Consider the following 21,865-nt stretch of genomic DNA (forward strand, 5'->3'; position numbering starts at 1 on the left):
CTCACTGCCCTCATTTACACATTTTCTATGTATATCTCCAGCTTTACGTTCCTCTATGCATATTCCCTCATCATATACACGTAAAAACACAAACAGATGCTGATTGTTTGCTCCTAAAAAAAAGGACGCATATAGCTGGAATAATTAGGGCATTATGTTCAGGCAGGCAGGCCCAGGGAGTGAAAATTGTGATCATTAAAATAGAAACACAGATAAACCACTTGCACACTCAGCTCTATTCAAATGACCCCCCCAAGGCAGAAAAGCAGCACAAAAGAAGCGTTTGATCTTTGCCTATCCTTTTATACGCATATTCCTTTATATAGGACAAAACAGAGTGACTCCAGACAAACACAGACGTCGTGTCTCAGTTGTTCATTTACTTTAATAATATAACATTTTAACAGATTTTCACGCTGATCTGACAGGAGGGAGGTTGATCATACATCAAGAGGAACATCATCATCATCATCTTTTAAACATTATGACTGTTTGCTCCTCTAGTGTTTGAGGGCGGAGGGCTGAGGGAGACGAAACTTGGCCATCTCCACGTCCAGGTCGGCGAATGTGAAGGGGTTGTAGGCGTGGTGCTCGCAGTTTTTATAAGTGCTGTTGTCAAAAGGTTCCTCTGGCTCTGGAGGTGCCGCCGCCGCCGCCGCCGCCGCTGCTGCTGCTGCAGCCTCTGAAGAAACAAAAAGAGCATTTTAGAAAGCTGGTACAGAGACGAGTGTACAAATCCTCCGGCTGCTCATGCATTAAAACAGAAACAACACAAGGTTAGCCAGATCCTGCGTCACTGGTTTTTTTCCAAGCAACAAAAACTTGATGTTGGCATTTCTAATAAGCTCAAAAACAAAAATGTGGCCTGCTCTGTAAATATTTTAAAAGATTTTTAAAGGCGACAGCACATTTACATATTCACACATGCTGACAAAGGTGGTTTATGGTGGGGCATTTCCTACAGCGGCAGGCTGCGTTACCCCCAACAGAGTGTAGAGACACACTGGTGTGAAAAGCCTCAAGGATCGTGTGTGTGAGGGGGAAACTATGTGACGGTAAACGTGCTTGCAGATAGTAAAACAGCCAATACTAGAGATAAACTGGCAGAGGCGTGAAATGGATTTTAAAAAGGGCAACAAGTCAAAATCATAGTGTTGGAAACTTTGATTAAATGCTCTTAAAACCCGTTTACACCTAAATCTGTCCTGGAAAAACCCCTTATCATGCTCTGACAGTGAGGTTATAAACAACATGAGACAGAGAAAATCTTACACATCCACAATCACAGAGAAAAACATTAACAACACATTTAAAATGCTCATTAATCAACTCCAAAGACTTTCATGTGAAGAACAGATTTACAAAGTTAGAAAGAAGGGAAAGAGATGAACAAGTGGTGAGGAGGGGGTCGTTCCAGGAAGCAGAATTACCCAGTTGGTCAGAGAAGTGTCGGGTACAAAGGGGCTGAAGCAACAGAACGAATGGTTCGAAACACAGAACTCAAACTATGATCTGATGATTTTTTAACACATCTCGGTAACTGTGTATTTCTGCTTCCTGAAGTCCTTCCGCTGACTCCAACCACTCCCAGCTTCTGCTCGTCCAGCTGCTGTCAGGGACACTGTAACCACAATACCAACCGTGATGTGCACTCTTACATTACTGTTAGCAGTAGCATTACTTGGCACAATGACAACAAACAGCTGCATTATTACCTGTAACCTTAACATTAACTCAGCAGACCTGTAACCCATATTTCAAACAAACAGAGACATTATGAATGAGCCAAAGCGAGCAAATATATTAAAAAGCGCAAAATATGAGAGAAATATTCTGGGAGTGAAGATGGATTTGGCAACAGTGAGGAGGCTAAACGAGAGGGATAAAAAAAAGATAGGTGGTAGGATCCTGAGTCATGAATGAGAGGAAGAGAGCAGAACATGAGCAGGGTGAGTCTCAGTGTCACACTATCATCATGCACCGACAGCAACACCAGAGATGTGTTCAGACCCGGCAGCAACATCCGTCCTGAGTGATCCCATCACAAGTGGACGACTCTGAGTCCGTCAGCTCACACCTGACATTAACATGCGTCTGAGTGACCGCTTCCCATCTCTGTATTCAAATATACTCGTACATCACTGCCACAAGAGAGACAATGTTTTTTTACAAAAAGAGAGAAAGAATTTAATGTAGAACATTTGCCAAATTTAAAAGAAGGCCCTAAAAATTAAGAATTTATCAGAGACAGCATTTCAGAAAGTTTATAAAGTTTCTCCTGATTCAACAACTCACAAAATTGAGTGTTTTTTAAAGGAAGTCTGGTGACTTTCTCCAATAATTTGTTTATATTGGTTGCTGTTTACTGTATTTGTAAAATTTGACATGTTTAGCGTCAATAAAATGTTTCTTCTTTCATAAATTAAATAAAACAGTGTGTTCAAACAGCTGCTAAATGTTGGCAGGTAAGACTTTAGCACTTCAGACACAGAAGCAGACAGGCTGGTACAGCCATGCTGCCACAAACTGACACTTTTTACAAGGAAACAACTCAGAATTTGTAGTTGTTTCACAAAGTTTTTTAAAAGTTCCTCCTCACTCATCAACTCTTAAAATTGCACAATTTTTAAAGGGAGTCTGGTGATATCATGTTTACTAGTTGATCAGTTGAAACAGACGGTGTGTTCACACACAGCTGCTGTTAACAGGAAAGCCCAAAGGTAGAATTTACATTATAGTGAATCAGACAGTGTGTAATTCATTCTGCCTGTTGTTGTGGCTTCTTCTTCTTCTTCTATTCACACCTGTACTCACTGCTGTCCACCTGTGATCGGATCACTAAGGACCAATGTCGATACCAGTCTGAACAGGACCATGGTTTGTGTCACAGTTTGCAACAAGCACCATCACCTTGATCATGCATTGACACCATAGTTGTGTGGGTGGGTCAAAGACAGACACATCTAAACTTCAGTTGCAGAATGCAAGCAAAAGCAATGTTCAAGAAATGCAAAATAAAATGCAAAAGGAAAACAAATGCTCCAAAAAGCCCTAAAGCATGGTTAAAGGACATGTACACTACATCCACCTCATGCAAAACAACAGAAAAACCACGGTGGTGAGGTTAGAGGTCATGGTGATGGAGCAACAGAGGCCATGTAAAAGAATCCAGTGATGATGTTTAAAAACAGAAGCTACTGTATGTGATGGCTGGTTAACACTGACAGAATGTGTTATGAAGAAAAGAAAAGTATGGTCATCTGTGGGAGCTCAAAGATCCACAAAGAAGAAAGGGAGAGGTAGAGATTTGGGGGGAAAGGGTGGTGTAGTGTGTACCCTCAGATGGTTCAACTGGGGCCTCCGCCTGCAGCTCCTCTCCTGCAGCTTCAGCTACGACCGGAGCGGCATCCACCAGCTCCTCGGTGCTCTCCACAGGGGCGGAAACTTCAGCTGCAGCCTCGGCAGCCACTTCAGCGGGAGCTGCTTCAGCTTCTACAGGCTCAGCTGCAACTTCTGCTGGAGCTTCAACAGCTTCTACGGGTGCAGCTTCAGTTATGACTGGCGCGGGATCCACCAGCTCCTCGGTGCTCTCCACAGGGGCAGAAACTTCAGCAGCCACTCCAGCCTCTGAAGGCTCTGCTGCTTCCGCTGCTGCTAAAGGGGCTTCAGAAGCTTCTACGGGGGCTTCAGCTGCTTCTACAGGAGCTTCAGCTGCTTCTACGGGGGCTTCAGATGCTTCTACGGGGGCTTCAGATGCCTCTACGGGGGCTTCAGAAGCTTCTACGGGGGCTTCAGCTGAGGCAGCCTCTGTGGTTTCTACTGGAGCGTCAGTTGGAGCTTCTTCTAGAGTTGCCACTTCAGTCACAACTTCAGCTGGAGTTTCTACTTGGGCATCGGGGGCAGCAGGAGATGCAACATCTTCCATTACTTCTGGAGCTGGTTCCACTGCTTCAGCTGAGACTTCTGGGCTGGTCACAGCGCCCTCTGGAGTGTCTTCGGTGGCGGTGCAGATCTCAGGAGCAGAGTCTACTAACTCTTCAGAGCTAACACTGGGTGCCGCAGCAGCCTCCTGTACAGCTTCAGCCACAGAGGCAAGAGTAGTTTCAGGTTGGGGTTGAACTTTGGCTTCATGAGCGTCTTCCTTCACTTCTGATGTGACTTCTTGGACTTCTGCTTCTTCTTTCACAGTGGATTCTGACACCCCAGGTGGCGAGGTCTTGGTTTCAGTCTTCACTTCTGACTTCTCATCATCAGAGTCCGAGTCTGAATCTGAATCTGAATCAGAGTCGCTGGACGAGGAGGAGGATGATCCGTCAGCTGCTGCATCACCAGGATCAGAGGAGGAGGCTGTGGCGATTGGGACTGCATCTTCTGTGGTGGAGGCTGCAACTGGAGCATCTTCTGGAGTTTGACTGCTTGCATCAACGAGGGGCTCAGCAGCTGATGGAGCTGCATCAGCTACAGGTGAGGCGGCGTCGGCTACAGGTGAAGCTGAGTCGACTACAGGTGAAGCTGCGTCGACTACAGGTGCAGCTGCGTCGACTACAGGTGCAGCTGCGTCGACTACAGGTGCAGCTGCGTCAACTACAGGTGGAGCTGCCTCGGCTACAGGTGGAGCTGCCTCGGCTACAGGTGGAGCTGCCTCGGCTACAGGTGGAGCTGCTTCAGTGATAACCTGAGCAACATCTGGCTCAGCAGCTGGAGCTGGAGCCTCTGCTGCCTCTGGCTCAGCTACAGCTGCTTCAATTGCAGCTGCTGCAGCTGCGACTGTTTCTGGAGCGGCTGCTGGTTCAGCTCCACCTAGAGACTTTGCTGTGAAAACTCCCGGCCCTGAAAGTTTAACTGGGAAGGCAACTGCGGTCTTGTAGGCGAGTAAGGTTGCTCTCTCATCTGGAGCCTCTGCTGCTGAGGAAGACGGGAACAAGAGGGGTTAAATAATCACAAACACTTTGAGTAAAGTGGAATGACTTTAAACGGGGATCAAGGTCTCTTAAACTTTATCTTGCTTTCCTGGAAATTTCCACATTCTACTTCAAAAAAAGAGAAATAGAATTACCACAACACAATATTCATTTATCAAAATACACAAACTTACTGTTAACCTTTATAGTGTCATAGTATTTATATTCCCAATCAGCAACACTTTACTGCAAGCTTAATTTTAACAGTGAATTATTCAGGATTGAGGATGACTGGGGCAGAAATTTTACACCTTATGGCACTGAAAGAAAAGAGTTGCATGTTAAGTTTTAAACTATAAATGTTAAATCATTTAAACATATAAATTATGTGACATTATGGACAAAAAGGAAAAAACTGTGTTGATCATTAATACACAAAAACAACCTTAAGTTACAAACATTATAAGACGAACAGGATCTTACTCTTGCTCGCAGCCTTGGTCTTCTTGGCTGGTTTTGGAGGCTCTTCAGCCTGAGTGCAGAAGGAAGCAGCCGAGCGACCCCTCAGGACGCCCCAGCTCTCCAACCGGAGACACTGCACAAGAACACACACACACACAGACACACTAAGGCCTTGTAGACACAGGTATTTCTTAAAACAAAGCCTTTTCTCTGTATTTTGGCCTCACTCAAACAGAGCTTTTGGAAACTCCAGCCAGGGTGAAGATATTCAGAAACATTTTCAGTGTGGACGTGTGGACGTGTGGAATGTGACTGGTTATTTTTAGGTCTTAACATTACAACAAAATAACAACAGAATATAGAATAGGTTGCTTTGTGTTATGTGCTTTTCTTATAGTTTTATCATTTCCTTATTCTTTCGTTAGGTTCCTGTAGCCTATGGGCTGTTTGTTTTCACACTGAAAAGCTGAGGGAAGCAGTTATCAGCTCCATCTCATTAGAGGAGGTGATGATGAGATTTACTCCTGATCAGACGCGTTTTCAAACTGCCTCCACTGCTGATGAAGAGCGACTGCTTCCCGTAACTTGGTCTCATCCTCAGATCAGAGTCAAACAGGATCAGGAGTCAGTGATCTGAGTGGGGTGATACTAACACACCAGCAGAGCAGGTCGATTCAAGCTGCTTTTCATAATTGTCTGATGCTAATTAGTAAAAAAAAAAAAACCCTGTAACTTCAGATCATCAACACACGTTTGACAAATTAAAGCCTGTTCTCATTTGTATTTTTTAAAATAAAATTGTGACATTTTATCGGGAATTGTTGTGTCCTTATCATCATTAAATACATTTATTTATTCTTGTAATATCACCACGTTTTTTGGTTAATTTCTTGATGAAGGTTAAAAGGTGCAATATGTAAGAATTGACCACCTGTCAAATTCAAAACAAACAGGGAGCACTATGTTGCTGATATAATCGCTAACTGCTGCTAACTGAAGCTGTCGTTAGCTGGTTAGCTCAGTTAGCCGTGCAGCTAGCAGTCTGGACTGGGAGTTCAGATAACCATGGAAGTGTTGGTGTTTACCAAGGAGCTTTATAGCAGCATGGGTCAGGGCTCGTTTGTTAGCATGCTAGCTTCAGTCGGCCTTTATATCTTTGCACCACAACACAGACACCACGTCATCAGAACTGTTTATCACATTCTCTTGACAAGTTTATTTAATTCTTGATTGTTTTCAGCTGAAATTCTTACATAAAACTGTAAAATTCAAACTCAGATTTTTTTATATTTACAATGTTAATGAGGTAATAATACAAACGTTTTCCATCAGTGAATAAACAAGCTGTTTAAGAAAGGTGGCAGGGTCCGCCACATTTAAACAAAGTAAAACAGTATAAGTTGTGTTGTCCTTTAAGGTCAGTTTGTTTATTCGGGATTCATTACAGCAGTCTGTGTCCTGTCATAGTTGTTGCATTTGTTTTTGTCGTGCCTGGCTAACATCGGTTAGCCAAAAACTTAAGCTAGCTCCAAACTTTCGGGTTCTGTTCGGGACCTTTGTGATGGGCCGCTTCCAACCGGAAGCTTTGCGCATTAAACTACAGCGTTGTGTTGAAAATGGCTGTAAAATCGTTATTGTTAGACGTGTTGGCCCAGGTGTACGTCAGGTGTGGTTAAAGTTGGTGAACCGTCTGTGCCCTTCTGTTCCGTGTTGGTATCCACACGAACGCGTCTCGTCTCGGGGTCAGAACGAACCAGACACCCGCCTGACGTCGACTATTTCACGGCCACTGACGTAGATAAACTGTCCGCTGATCTTTGTGGAGGTGTGGTATCAAAACTAGACATATAAAATACGTTTAGGAGGGAGTTTAGTTGTTATTACCTTGAGGGAACTCAGTCGCCCTAACCGCAGCAAGGAGGTCGCCATTTTGTGTTCCCAGTGTTGTGCTCCGGTCGGAACCTGTGACGGAAACACAACGGTTCCGCCTCGTCTTCTTCGAGGTTTCACAAAGCGGAAGTAAACAAACAAAAGTTAAAGAAGTCTGAGGGGCGAAGAAGTTTAACTACAACAACACACATACAACTGTCTGTGTGAAATAAGATCATTTTGATGATCGATGTGTTCAGCTTCATATGTGACTGCTGCTGCTGGTTCCGGTGGCAGAGATATAGCTCAGCGGGCTGCGATCCGGGTCGCGAAGACGACCACTACTGATCGATCCCCGGGTGGTCCTCTGTCTTTTGTCCTCTGTATTCACCAGCCTCTGCTCTCTGGTGATTCCTCTTTAAATGCGTCATGTTTACACAGATAAATATATATATATACAATACATACAATTTACATTTCACGTGCTTTATACTGAACATTAGTCTAAATCAAATACTCTAAAGTGCAAACAGATAGAGAAGTAAACAAACTAAAGTTAAAGAAGTCTGAGGTATGAAGAAGTTTAACGGCTACAACAACATCAATAAAACGGATTGTGTGAAACAAGATAATAAGTATATATGTTAATGTGAATCGTGATACTGGATACATGTGTAGTTCAGCTTCATATATGACTGCTGCTCCGATAGTTGTTGGCAGAGCTGTAGCTCAGCGGGCTGCGCTGCGTTTCCGCAAAGGTTTGCTCTGGCGCCGCTTAGACAAGGTCAGCGGGCAGCGAAGAAACACGGATCGAGCACAGGCCTGGGTGATACTCTGTCTTTTGGTAGTTTTATTCACCAGCCTCTGTTCTCTGGTGATTTCTCTTTAGATGCGCCATTTTTACACAGATAAATATACATTTCACGTGTTTTATTCTGAACATTAGTCTAAATCAAATACGTCCAAAGTACAAACATATAACCCAGTGAACGATCCTGAATCTTATTTTACTGTAACCTTTAAAAAACAAGAATAAAAACTTTACGAGAAGCGTCAGGGACATTAAAAATAGATAGATAGATAGATAGATAGATAGATAGATAGATAGATAGACAACAAACCATATGGACAACCAATATAATAAATTAATGAATACATATATCAACAACCAATTCAATAAAGAAAGAAAGAAAGAAAGAAAGAAAGAAAGAAAGAAAGAAAGAACCAATAACTATATGAATGAATAAATAAAGACACGGTGTGGGAGGTGTCTTAATGCACCTCTCACCTGTTCAGCCTGCTGTTTAACGCCACTTCCTCATATTCAGCTTCTTAACGTACTTCTGCCTCCAGCTGCTCTGTGGAGGTTTAGCTCAGCGGTTACTTCCTAACTATTGTCAAGTTTCTCTACCCTCACGGGTTCGCGCTCCGCGTGCCCCGAGGATCCAACCACGGGCGCTGTCCTCTGCTTTTACACCTGTGGGCTCACTAATGAACACCTGTCCTGTGTGTGCAGCAGGTACTGGTCCACTTCAAGCTCAGAGTCGGTTTAAAACAAAGCAGATCCACACATCATCACATCATTACCTTTCCAACCCGGCAGGTGGCGCACTACACACACCTGATGAACTCATGTCTGTGTGGGTCAGTCTGCAGAGGAGTCCACTGCTGAAGGGCAACATGTCTGAACACTGGCGATTTGATAAAACTACAAGAGATTTTACTTCAATTACAACAAACTGAGACTTTGACAAACATCATCTGTGTGAGTCACGACACAATTCAGACGGATCAATACATTATCTGTCTCTCTTCACTCACTACCAGACAAAGGTTTTCTGTCATGAGGTCCCACGGGGTCAGGACTTCAGGACTTCAGGACTTCAGGGCGTGAAGTCAGGAATCAATGAATGTTGTTTCTCATATATTAGTGATTTGTTTTCCTTGTATATTTATGAATTGTCAGAAAAAGAAAAAAAGGTGTGTTTCATTCAGCCAGCACATGGAGACATTTCGGCATTGATTTTAAGTAAACGAGTCACGTCGCTATTGAAAAGAATGCTGAATATACAAGGAACCTCCTGAGAAAAATTATTTTTCATGAAAAACAACAACACCAACAACAACAACAACATAGAAAAAGCACCAAAATCTAATAAGCAGAGATGTGTCTCATTAATCTAGCGCAAGAAGACATTTCGGCATTGATTTTGATTAAATGTGTCACATGACCTGGAAGGTATCGAGAGAAAAAAGTGATTATACATGAAACCTAATGAAAACTATGAATAAATAAAACTATTGATATAAAATATGACGAAAAAATATTTATTCTCAGAATTCTGAGCTTCAAGTCAAAATTCTGAGAAAAAAAGTCAGAACTAAATTATTATTATTATTATTATTATTATTATTATTATTATTATGATTATTAAACAGTGGCCCTCATCCTCTTCCTTCCTTTCTGTTTCACTGTTAACCCTAACCCAGAGTTATATTTAACACTTTTAATCAAGAAAGACTTTTGGGCACTTTAACACTGAATACGTCATTAACATCAGTAACCGCAGCATCGGAACCTGTGACGGAAACACACTCGGTTCCGCCTCGTCTTCCTCCAGGTTTCACAAAGCGGAAGTTAACAAACACAAGTTAAAGAAGTCTTTAACGGCTACAACAACATCAATAGAACAGATTGTGTGAAATAAGATAGTATGTATATATATATATTAATGTTGCTCGTGACGTTTCGCGCTTCTCAGTTTGGTTCAGCTTCATATCTGATCCTGCTCCTGGTTCCGGTGGCAGAGGTTTAGCTCAGTGGGCTGCGCGCCGCAGAGTTCAGTCCCGTGCGCCGCTTAGACAAGGAAAAGTCAGCGGGCAGCGATGAAACCCGGATCGAGCCCAGGGTGTTCCTCTGTCTTTTACTGTCTTTGCTCACCGGCCTCTGCTCTGTGGGGATTTCTCTTTAAATGCGTCACGTTTACACAGATAAATAAAGTGGAAGTAAACAAACCAAAGTTATAGAAGTCTGAGGCACGAGGAAGTTTAACGGCCACAACAACAACAGCCATAAAACTGAAATAAGATCATTTTGATATGTATTAATATTAATCTTGATCCTTCGCTCTCTTCTTAGTTCGGCTTCATATGTGACTGCTGCTCCTTATTCCGGTGGCAGAGGTTTAGCTCAGTGGGCTGCGATCCGTCGATGTCGCGTCCTGGCGACGCACCCAGGTGCGCTCAGGTGCGTCGACAGGTGCGCGACGACTACGGATCGCGACCATTATGTTCCTCTGTCTTTTCTCCTCTTTATTCACCAGCTTCTGTTGTTTTTTAAATGCGTCATGTTTACACAGATAAATATACAGTGTTTAATACTGAACATTGTACTTACTGCAGTACAAACAGACGAGCAGCAAACAGATACGCTTATTTTACTTATTTATTTTAAGAATAAAAACTTTATGGAAAGCGTCAGGGACATTAAATATATATATATATATATATATATATATATATATAGACAGACTTATACCTGTGTGGGTCAGTCTACAGAGAATTCCACTGTTGAAGGGCAAAAAGTCTGAAAACTGACTTCTGAGCTTCGAGTCGAAATTATGAGAAATTCAGATCTGAGAAACTAATTTATTTATTTTTCACAGCTGAATAAGAATAAACGGGGCTCCGCCTCCAGCACCGTGTCCAGGTGTAATATACCTGGCTGGAGCGCTTTTAGATTGAAAGTCGGAAATTCCGACTTCCAATGGGCAAACCGGAAGGGGCGTGGCTTCGGCCCTATCCGGGTTGTCGCACCTGTTCAGGATTCATTAACGCCGCTGTGCCACCTGTACACGGCAGATGTTTAGCTCAGTGGATCGATTCGCTGGTCGGAATTTCTCGGCAGCCGGATCGAGCCCGGGTGGTCGTCTGTCTTTTTCCCCCCTTCAGCCCTGAACGGACCGTCACCTGTCCTGCGGGTCTGTCCCTGTACATGTGACATATATCGGTCTTTATTCAGTCCAGAAGAAATCAAACAACACGACCTACACGTGTAGAGGACACCGCACACTACGGTCCAGTCAGATGCTGAAACAAGCTGAACAAACAGGTTAACACACAGACCAGTGTCACACCAGTTCACAGTGGACTGAGATGATATAAACTGGTCTGTGGAGGTTACTGTGCACCTCAGGCTGCTGTTCAACGCCACTTCCTCATATTCAGCTTCTTAAGGCACTTCTGTGCGCTGGCTGCTCTGTGGAGGTTTAGCTCAGTGGTTACTTCCTAACGCCCACATGTTACTCTACCCTCACGGGTTCGCGCTCCGCGTGCCCCGAGGATCAACCACGGGCGCTGTCCTCTGCTTTTACACCTGAGGGCTCATCAATGAACACTTGTGGACTCATTAATGCTTAGAAAAGGAAGTATCTTTATTTTCTTCTGGTGAATTATGGTTTCAAATATTATCCAAGTAGTTTTTTCTTGTAAATGTAAAATGTTGTAATCTGTATTAATAATCTTGAAGATTTTTTTGGTGAATTATGTTTTGATAATCTCAGATATTATCAGTTTTTCTTGTAGATTTATGAGTTTTTAGTAAGTTTAGGATGTGATTATCTCAGGAATAACTGAGCTATTAAGTGGTATTAAAGTAAAAGTCTCTTTAAAGTCTCTCTGTAATTTTGAGTCAATGTGTCACATGACCTGGAAGCCATTTAAAAAAATACTGAATATACAGGGAACCTTTTGAGAAAAATGCTGGTTTCTCATGAAACTTATAATAATAATATAATAATATAAAAAGCTAAAGTGATATTCATCAGAGCATGGTGTGTATTTGTGATGTCGGCGTGCAGCAGAAAGAGGCGTTCACGCCACAGATATGAAGTGGAATTTATTGTTTTCCTCTACATTCAGCTCAGCAGCCATGGATCATCTACACAAAGCTTATTTCACAGCTCAAAGTTCACTTCGTCTGCCAGACATGTACATCTACTGCTTTAGCCGACATTCCCATAAAAGATCTAGCTATTGAAACAGGCTCTATTCTCACACACGCTAAGCTGGAGGCGAAGGGTTTGTTTGACACGAAGCAGACGGTTAACGACACGATGGAGCAGCACAGATGTACAGGAAAAAGGCGACAGTAGAAAAGTTCAGTTGCAAAGTCCTGAGGTTCACTTCTGGGAGACTTCGTCAAACTTGGGCTCTAAAAGACACAAAGTTAGAGAGTTATTAACTTCAGAAACTTTTACCGGTCTTAGAAGAAGAGCTCTGACTGGACCTTTATCTTCAGCTGAACTGTTTCTTCAACATTGATCAATAAAATATGTTGTTGCCGTTTAGTAAACAGTTTCAGTATGACGAACTCCTGCTGCTTACAGAGAAGCTACAAGATGTGACAGTTGATGAACTTGACTCACCTGTGAATTTAAACTCTGGGAAAGATGTGAGGTCTCCACCACCGTACAGTCTCTGAAGCTTTGAGATCTCCTCTGCTAAGGCCTTGTCATACTCTGAGCCTGCATCGACTAGACCCCCAGCAGCCCTGCAGGAGGACGAAGGACGATGATCAGCAGAGCAACATTTCATTTTCACTCCATGAATCCATTTTATGTGGATGACACTTCCCCTGAATGTCTTTCTTAGTAAAAAGCATTGGTTTGTTGCGGCTAAAACTTGTATGACCTGCAAACAATTAGCAGCTGTTTGAACACACAGTTTCAACTGATTTCACCACTTACACTCAATTTATGAAAGACGACAACATTTGACGTCAAATTTTTTCCAAAGTATCCAATGTAGTGTACTTCTTTAAAAAAGTTCCCAGACTCCCTTTGAAAATTGCACTTTTTTTAAGAGTTTCCGAGTGAGGTGAAACTTTGTAAACATTCTGAAACACTATCTCTGACATATCCTTAATTATTTGAGCCTTCTTTTAAATTCAGCATTAAAAGCAAAACATTAAGTTGTTGCTTTCCTTGTTAAAAGTGCTGGTTTGTCACAGCTAATGAACGTCTTGCCTGCCAACATTTAGCAGCTGTTTTGGGTGAACTGTACCTTTACAAAAGGTCCTTTCCATCTTACATTATAGCTGCTCTCCAGCTTTCTTTGAACACGCAGCTGCACTTTCAACTTCCCGATTAGCTGAACTTGTAAACACAGCTAAGCTAACGACGATGACTTACTGGCTCTTTGTGGAGTACTCTCGTATGGAGTCCAGGAAGAGCTTCTGAATCGGGTCCAACGCAGCTGAGAGTCACAGGGAGAAAACAAAACATTAGTCAACTTCTCTTCACAGAAACATGCTCATAAACCAGGACCATGCTTTTGGAAATCATCTGTCCATTTGGCTAGAACAAAACCAAGTCTTAACCATAACCCTCATGCACAAGACAGCACCAGGGAGTGGTGGACAGAGTAGCCGGCTACAGGGCTCAGACAGGAAGGAACGTGTGAAAGGTCAGGTCAGTTAACAGGTTAAAAAGGTTGCTGTGATAGGTCATGCTAGGCTACACGTTTACAGAACTGCTGTGAGGTAAAACAAAGTATTTAACAGTGAAGAATCCATTTAAATCCTCAACTTTGAGTCCACACACAGCAACCAGGGTGCAATCTCACCAGGAAAGGTCACATTTACACATTATCCATTAACAAAGTACACCCAAAAACAGTCGGATCAGACGTGGAGGGATTGATTACGTTTACCATGCCTCCCTGACAAGTGTGCGAGGTGTGAGGAAGGAGGAGGAGAGAAGTTTGAGGTAAAAATAAAAGATGGCATACATTCTCCTTCAGTGGAAACTTAACATTATCTTTAGTGTGCAACAATCACCAGAACAAAATCAAACAGAACAGGTCCATAAAACCACAACACGACACCGAGAAACGGTGCTGAGAATTATTTTCTATCATGTTGGAGCATCGTAGGGAGGACGACCGTGGATCTTAAAAACCAAAGAAAACATCTGTGACTTTGACTGGAATAAAAACAAAAAAACAAGCTGAGTGGAAGGTGGAAGAACAGAACAGACCGATGCAAACAAAAGAAATGAGGGCACTTAGCAGGCAGATGTTAGTAAGAAGTGCAAAATAAAAAACAGAAATGAGCCATGCCAAATATCTAAAAGCAAAATGCGGTGCAGTTAAGAAATGCAGTCAGTGTAAGATGGCTGAAGCAGCACGAAGAGGCCGTTCAGACCTGGTGTCAGCATCCGTCCTGAGCGATCCGATCAGTGACGAGCTTTAAGTACAGGTGTCGTGATCCGATCACAGAGACCACATTCGGAGTCTACGCACACGTTTGGGCTCTCTTAACCTACAAATGTTACCAGCAGTTTGTGAACACTGTCTGTTTCAACTGATCCAAACACAATATCACCAGACTCCATTAACAAATCATGCGATTTTAAGAATTGTTTGTGAGAAGAAACTTTCTGAACTGTGTGAAATGCTGTCTACAACAGCTTCTGAATCATTGGTGACTTCTCGTAAATACGGCATTAAATGCAAAACATGAAGTCGTTTCTTTCCTTGTAAAAAGTGTCAGTTTGTGGCAGCATTTCATTTACGAAAGACGACATTTGATTGACAGTAAACATGTCAAATTTTACAAATACAACCAAAAGTAACCAATGCAGGCTACTTCTTGTAGAAAATCCCCAGACTCCCTTTAAAAAACGCAATTTTGTGCGTTGTTGATTTAAGAGAAACTTTATAAACTTTGTGTAAAAAACAGACGCACGTTAATGCAGGTGTGAACTGACCGACTCAGAGTTGTGCACCTGTGATCGGATCACTCAGGACGGATGTCAACACCAGGTGTGAACAGCCTCGGCGACATAAAACAATGAGTTGAACTTTAAAATGGCCGAGCCACATGAGACAGGGAGGGAGGATATTTGTGAGGGTTCTGGGCTAAATGCTCAAAATAACATGATTAGACTATTAGGAAGCTGTGCAAAGCTGGAACAAAAGAAAAGTGTGTTTGTGATGTCGGGTATCGTTACAGTTTATCCTTACACTCATCACAAACGTTTATACTCTAAGTTCATAGAAATGGTGATGACAATGACTGCTGGTAGACTGCAGGGTCCACAGAGGAAAAGAGAAGGATTGTGGGGGAGGGGGAGGTTGTGGTGTGTACCCTCAGACGGTTCGACCGGTTCAGCTGGGGCGTCCGCCTGCGGCTCCTCTGCTGCAGCTTCAGCTACGACCGGAGCGGGGTCCACCAGCTCCTCGGCGCTCTCCACAGGGGCAGAGACTTCAGCTGCAGGCTCCACAACAGCTTCAGCTGCAGGCTCAGCAGCAGCTTCTACAGGGGCGGCTTCAGCCACGGGTTCTGGGGCAGCTTCTACAACTGGTTCAGCTTCAGCAGCCACTTCAACAGGAGGTTCTGCTGCAGCCTCTTCAGGGGCTGGTGCTGCTTCAACTGGAGCTTCGGCAGCTTCTGGGGCAGCGGCTTCAGCTGCAGCTTCAGCTATTGTTGCCGCAGCTTCCGCAACAACTTCAACCACGGGTCCAGCGTCAGCAACTACTTCAGCGACGGCCTCAACCAGGGGGGCAGCTTCGACAACCACTTCAGCAACAGCTTCGACCACAGGTGCAGCTTCAGCAACAGCTTCAGCGACAGCTTCAACAACGGCTTCAACCACAGGTGCAGCTTCAGCTTCAGCTTCAGCCGCAGGTGCAGGTGCAGCTTCAGCTTCAACTGCAGGTGCAGCTTCAGCAACGGCTTCAACTGCAGGTGCAGCTTCAGCGACGGCTTCAACTACAGGGGCAGCTTCAGCGACGGCTTCGACCACAGGTGCAGCTTCAGCGACGGCTTCGACCACAGGTGCAGCTTCAGCGACGGCTTCGACCACAGGGGCAGCTTCAGCGACGGCTTCAACTACAGGTGCAGCTTCAGCGACAGCTTCGACTACAGGTGCAGCTTCAGCGACAGCTTCGACTACAGGTGCAGCTTCAGCGACAGCTTCGACAGCTGGGGGGGCATCGACTACAGGTGTGGCTTCAGCTGCCGGAGCAGGTTCGGGGACAGCTTCAACCACCGGAGTGGCTTCAACCACCGGAGCGGCGGCCTCTGCCGCAGCCTCAGGTGCAGCAGCAGAGGGCGCAGGCTCTGCCACTGGTTTTACTGCAGCTTCTGCTGCTGCTGCAGCTGCTGCTACAGAAACTTTCTGGGGAGGCTCGACAACGGTCTTGTGCTGGACAAGTTTCTCTATATCGAAGTACGTTTGAGCCGGGTCTAGGACGGAGGAGGGCAAGCAGACAAGATGCATTATTTTCCTTTTAAAACACGTGTATATGGTGACAGAATGTACACAATAACCCCACAATATGTCAACATTATACACAGAAAATCCTGGAGGGTGGTATCTGGTACATGTAGCGGTTTATACAAAAAGAAACGCAAAAAAGAAAATCATAGGAAGCCTGGGAGCCAAACAGATACAGCAACTGTATCATAGAAAACTCTTAACAGAATAGTTTTAACCTTGACCGTAGCAGCTTTCTACTGAGATAAAGGAATATTTTATGATCAAAAAGGATCTAAAACTGCAGCTGATGGGTGAAAAAAATCTTCAAAACCTGTGGGAGGAAAATCAAAAGTGAATGTGATGAACTGTGGTGCAAACATCACTGATTAAAGGAGGTGATCTAACACGTGTCAGCAAACACACAGCAGGTTCTGACAGCCTCACGTTAAACAGGCTTTTCATTAACACGGCCGCTCTCTCACCCTGCAGCCGCGCGCCAGCAGCTGCTGCATGTTACATGTTTGTACCATGACATGGAGCGTGTGGGCTGGACTCTGCTGACCTTTACTGCACTTCCTGTCACATTTTCTCCAGCAGGGCACCAAACTACACAAGGTCAAAGAGGAAAAGCTGACACGCAGCTGTAACACGCAGCTGTTGTTTTCTTTTACACAGTTTCTGCTCAATATTTACAATTGTAGTCAAGTAGATTTCGACTGCTGTAACTACAATCACACATTGAGAGGACAGAAGAAGAAGAACCACCTCCACCAACTCTCTGGCTCATTAATGCTCATCGTATCTGAAACCTCTCCGTCCTTTCAGCCTTCTGTCACAGTCTCTTCATGTGTTGGCATGACAGGCCTTGTATTGTTATTTTTAGAACGAGTCTGACCCTCAGACATACCATCATTTAGGACGTTGGTGGTACCTCAGAGTCCTGAGAGTCATACATTTATGATTATTTGAGTTAAAAAAGTGATTAAAATGTCTTCAAAGGTCACATTGATAAAGAAATTGTGCCTTAATATTTACCAGCTTGAAATAATGTTTGGTTAAGAAGTTAAGTGCTCTTTATGTCAGAGTTTCGTTTGGGGCATTGCGGGTCAGAACCAACAAACAACTCCAAAACAATTTTTCCCACATGCTGTCCACTGTAACTGCACTTCATTTGTTTTATATTCATGTGTAATGTTGTTTATGTTCCTTTAAATGGGCGACAGCGCTGCTTTCTCACTAATTTTATATCATTTCTGTGCGTTTCTGTTGTGCTCACGTGTTTGGGACACTTCGATGGACACTGGCTTGAGAGACTTTGACAGATGTTTTAAATCTGTTCTGTTTATGTTAACAGAGAGAGAGCGAAGAGAAAGACATCTGCATGATGAACGGCTATCGTTTCATCGGACCGGTGTAGCTACACTCAGGTCCAACATACAGTAAGTGTCTGTCTGCATGGACAAAGGAGAGTCTGAGGCCCAAAACAGAGTGAAAATGCTGAAAAGACTCAAAATATCACTGAAAGGTTTTTAGTTGGTCCATCAACAGAAGCGACTTCTGCAAAGTCTGGAAACAGACCCGGCAGAGTCGTCATGTCATGAGACGTGTGATTTAAATCTCCACTAAAAAGGAGTTAAGCGTTAAAAATGTGACAAACGGCATCATAATGAAAAACTCTTGTTCGCTGTTTGTTTGAAAGCTTTTTCAGTGAAAATGAAATCATGAATTATCCGTCAAAATAATCCCAATATGATTTTTTACCACATCGAGCAGCTCTACAAAAGTAATGGCAGCCAGAACATCAGCTGTGTGGAGCGATGAGGAGACCGACCTTCCTCACACTAAAACATGAAACAATCATGTTTTCTACATTTATTTACCAGCTTTGACTGGAGCTCTTTACACGACGTCGTCTGGAGCTTCAGCTTCACCTACTGTCTGTCTGGATGAACTCTTAATAACATAAACATGGCGGATGGAAACGCACATAAATTCACATTTTCTTCTGCTGATTTATTGAAAATTCTGTTAAAATTTGTGATAAATTTGAATGGAAACGTGGCTTCAGTATTGCAGGTATCAGACAGTCTGAGCTTTGGTACTGGCTCAGTTCGCTGCAGGATGCACCCGACCACCTGTTATTTGCAAAGACAAGGAACTGGACCGTTCATTAGGATGTTTATGGCTGTGAGGCAGATCTGAAGTTATATGAAAGGTCCATTTGTACTCAGTACGAGCTGATTTATGTACGTTTGACCTTCATGGACACTGTTATAAAACAGCAGACTGGTAGAAAGACACATCAGACGTGAAGTGAAATAACTGCAGACTGTGGCCTGCTTCGTGTGCAGTGTTGTAGACGGGAGCAGATACTCAAAGTCTGCACGTCTTATTTTAAGAGTTTTGTGTTGTTAAGATAAGAAAATTACTTCAAATGTCACCTGCACTGAAGCCCGACATGTTTCTGCCTGATATCAGTGACATTTGTACCACAGTTCAGCAGAGCGAGCTGCGATCAGGAGCTGATAAACGCTCAGAGTCTCTGAATCCTACCTGAGCTCTTTTTAGACTTCTTGGATCCTCCTGATTTTGAGCTGAAGGCTGCAGCTGCAGGTGCTCTCCTCAGAGCAGTCCAGCTCTCAGCCTGCAAACACTGAAAACACACACACACACAATATATATTTTAAGATTACACCCTAAACACCCTTACACCCCAAAGTGACGTCTATAAATCGCGTCTTTTGTCCAACCAACAGTCTGAAACCCCAAAAACTCTTCGTTTACCGTCAGAAAAGCAACAAATCCTGATATTTAAGAAGCTACAACAATAATTGACATTTTTTGATGACAATGAAAATGACTGAAACGATTAATTGGTTATCAAAATAGTTGACGAGTTCAATAACTAACTGAAGAAACACTGTGACACATTATCTTAAATAAAAACTGCGGTTTGTCAGATAATCTGTAATCTCATCTTCCTCTTTAACCAGAAGTGAAACATTGTGCTGAGGTTCACAGAATAATGAGGCTGCAGTTCATGACTATTTGCATGTTTATTAGTTTTATGATTATTGAGTTGTTCGGGCTCTAAAATGTCAGAAAATGGTCAAAAATGCTGAAACCAGAAAATGTTCACATTTTCTTAAAAGATTGATTAATCTGATGGATCGATCAGATAGATGAGCGCTAAAGCTCAGTTAGTTTATGATATGACGACATCTAGTGGTGTTACGGTGGTACTACAGGACCCATCAGCTGGTCTCAGACTAAACCACGGGTCAGGAGCAGTTTAAACCTCAGCAGTGACCACGTGATTCTGTCCCAGACAACACAAACCACCTTAATCTGCTGCTGAGATCATGACGAAGCCACCAGGTGAAATCCAGACTGTCCAGATAAACGACGGTTCATTAACAACTTTTAAAAACTGCCTCCACATTTTGACTGTGCGACTGTCATGACATCAATATGGATCTTAACATTTCCCCCAAAGTGGTTTTAAAATAGGATAAAAACATCCACGCAGAATCATATCAGATCGTTCCAGCTCTTAATTGACATGAAAATGTTTAAACTAGAGCTGCAAGAGAAACATTTTAATCACTTTTAAAGCAAAAGTGTAAAATATTTCCCTGGTTCCAGCTTCTTAAATGTGAAGATCTGCTGCTTTTTCTTTGTAATTCCTGACGGTAAATGAAGAGTCTTTGGGTTTCAGACTGTTGGTTGGACAAAGAAGCAGTTTGAAGACATCAGTTTGGGTTCTGGGAAATGTGGATGAAGACTTTTCCTTTTGGACATTTTATAGACTAAACCGATTAATCATGAAAGTATCGGCAGATTAGTGTTGTATCCAGTGTCCTGGATAATTTAAATGATCCTAAGCTGCAGCCTTTCTTACACAAAGTGAAATATCTGTTTTTGCAGCAAAAATGGAAACAGATTCTGGACGTCTCGTGCACATTTCCCACGATTAAAACTGAATTTTGTGTCTTCTGAACCGTTAAGATCTCCCCTTCAGACTTTGAACAATGTCTTCACTGCACAGGTTTGTTTGTGGTTTGTCAAAAGCTTAAAAATAAACTTAAATCCAGTGTGTCAGAGTCTCCTCCGAGTGAACATACCAGCAACATTCAAATGCATGCAAAGTTTCCAGTTCAACCACTGCCTCTGTGCTGGTGGATCCTCAGTAACCTTGCACAAACATGTCCACCCTCACACGAGCTAGCTTCATGTTAAAATGAACATGTCAACAGCCAGTGTGCTCAGAAAGTCAAAGGCAGGCCTGTGAGCGTGGCCGAGGCCTGCAGCACTGGGGCGTGCAAAGGGGCTCAAGTGTGTGCCTCAGCAATTCAAAACTCCATTTAGAAAACTGCCAATTTAAAGAGCTGACAACGAGGCTGAGATCACTGCTGGCTCCATTGATTTAATAACATTATTCTGGTTGACTAGTCTGCAGCCATGAGGTGAGAGACAGGCGAAGGCGACGCAGACGAGCTGCTGCTGGTGACGTGAATAAGTCTGACTGAGTAACAATAATAACGACACGACAATTAAATCAAACATTTATGAAGTAAAGCGCTTGAATTTTATTACCTTGAGACAGCCCAGTCGTCCTATCCTCAGCAGGGAAGCCGCCATCTTTCTGTACAGAGCGCCTGAGCTGTGCATCAACAACAGAACACACGACGATGAGCCAACACAACAACACAACAACAACACAACAACAACAACGAGCTGTACATGAATATTTTAACATGTAATCAGGTGTGTTAGCATCGTGCAGGACTCAGGATTTTATTTAAAGTGCGACAAACTCTCCAACCAGCGACACAAACACAGCCTGCTGTGCACGTGAACGTTCAGAATACCTGGATATTGTTACCTTTTGATAAACGAGGCTTAAACACGCGTCTCCTTCCTCTTCGTGTTGTTGTGTTGTGTGTGTGCTCAGCTCACAGCAGCATGGTCCTGTCTCCGTCGCAGCTCCTCACCTTTTATGTAACACATGAACATGTCAGTGACCGCCCCCTCCCTCACCGACACCACAGTCTCCATTATCACTTTATCTGCTGCTTCACACTCATGTCACCACACATCTCTAATACTGAACGCGACTGCGTTGTTATATCGACTATAAATGATCTCAACTCGCAACTTTTCGAGCTAAATCTGATTAATTTAGCTGATTTAATCGCCTTTCATGGCGGCTGCAGTAACGTTACTTACTCTGGTGTAGTACTGTGTCGTTATGTTGCTGTTTGGAGGGGTAAAGTGTGTGTTTCAGGGAGGAAAGCCTCTCCTGTCAGCAGCCCGCAGCTCTTGTGTACATTCTGTACTTTCTCCAGGGGGGCGTGTACTTGTGGTGCT

At 43.4% G+C, this 21,865-nt stretch overlaps 1 protein-coding gene across 1 annotated transcript; it reads right to left on the bottom strand.

Annotated features, from left to right (window-relative positions):
- Positions 1–360: 360 nt before the first annotated feature.
- Positions 361–21,859, bottom strand: LOC311262862 (uncharacterized protein). The gene is made up of 12 exons (XM_084362613.1): positions 21,725–21,859; positions 21,381–21,489; positions 21,092–21,158; positions 19,049–19,148; positions 15,382–16,482; positions 13,424–13,487; positions 12,659–12,783; positions 12,417–12,444; positions 7,248–7,386; positions 5,385–5,496; positions 3,337–4,905; positions 361–682 (listed from the first exon to the last, which is right to left on the bottom strand). The coding sequence occupies exons 3-12, from the start codon at positions 21,134–21,136 to the stop codon at positions 501–503; spliced, it is 3,465 nt and encodes a 1,154-aa protein (XP_084218739.1). The 5' UTR covers positions 21,137–21,158; positions 21,381–21,489; positions 21,725–21,859; the 3' UTR covers positions 361–500.
- Between the last annotated feature and the right edge of the window lie 6 nt (positions 21,860–21,865).

The sequence above is a fragment of the Pagrus pagrus genome, assembly GCF_965226575.1.
Source record: "Pagrus pagrus genome assembly, chromosome: 9".
Taxonomy (NCBI): Eukaryota; Metazoa; Chordata; class Actinopteri; order Spariformes; family Sparidae; genus Pagrus; species Pagrus pagrus.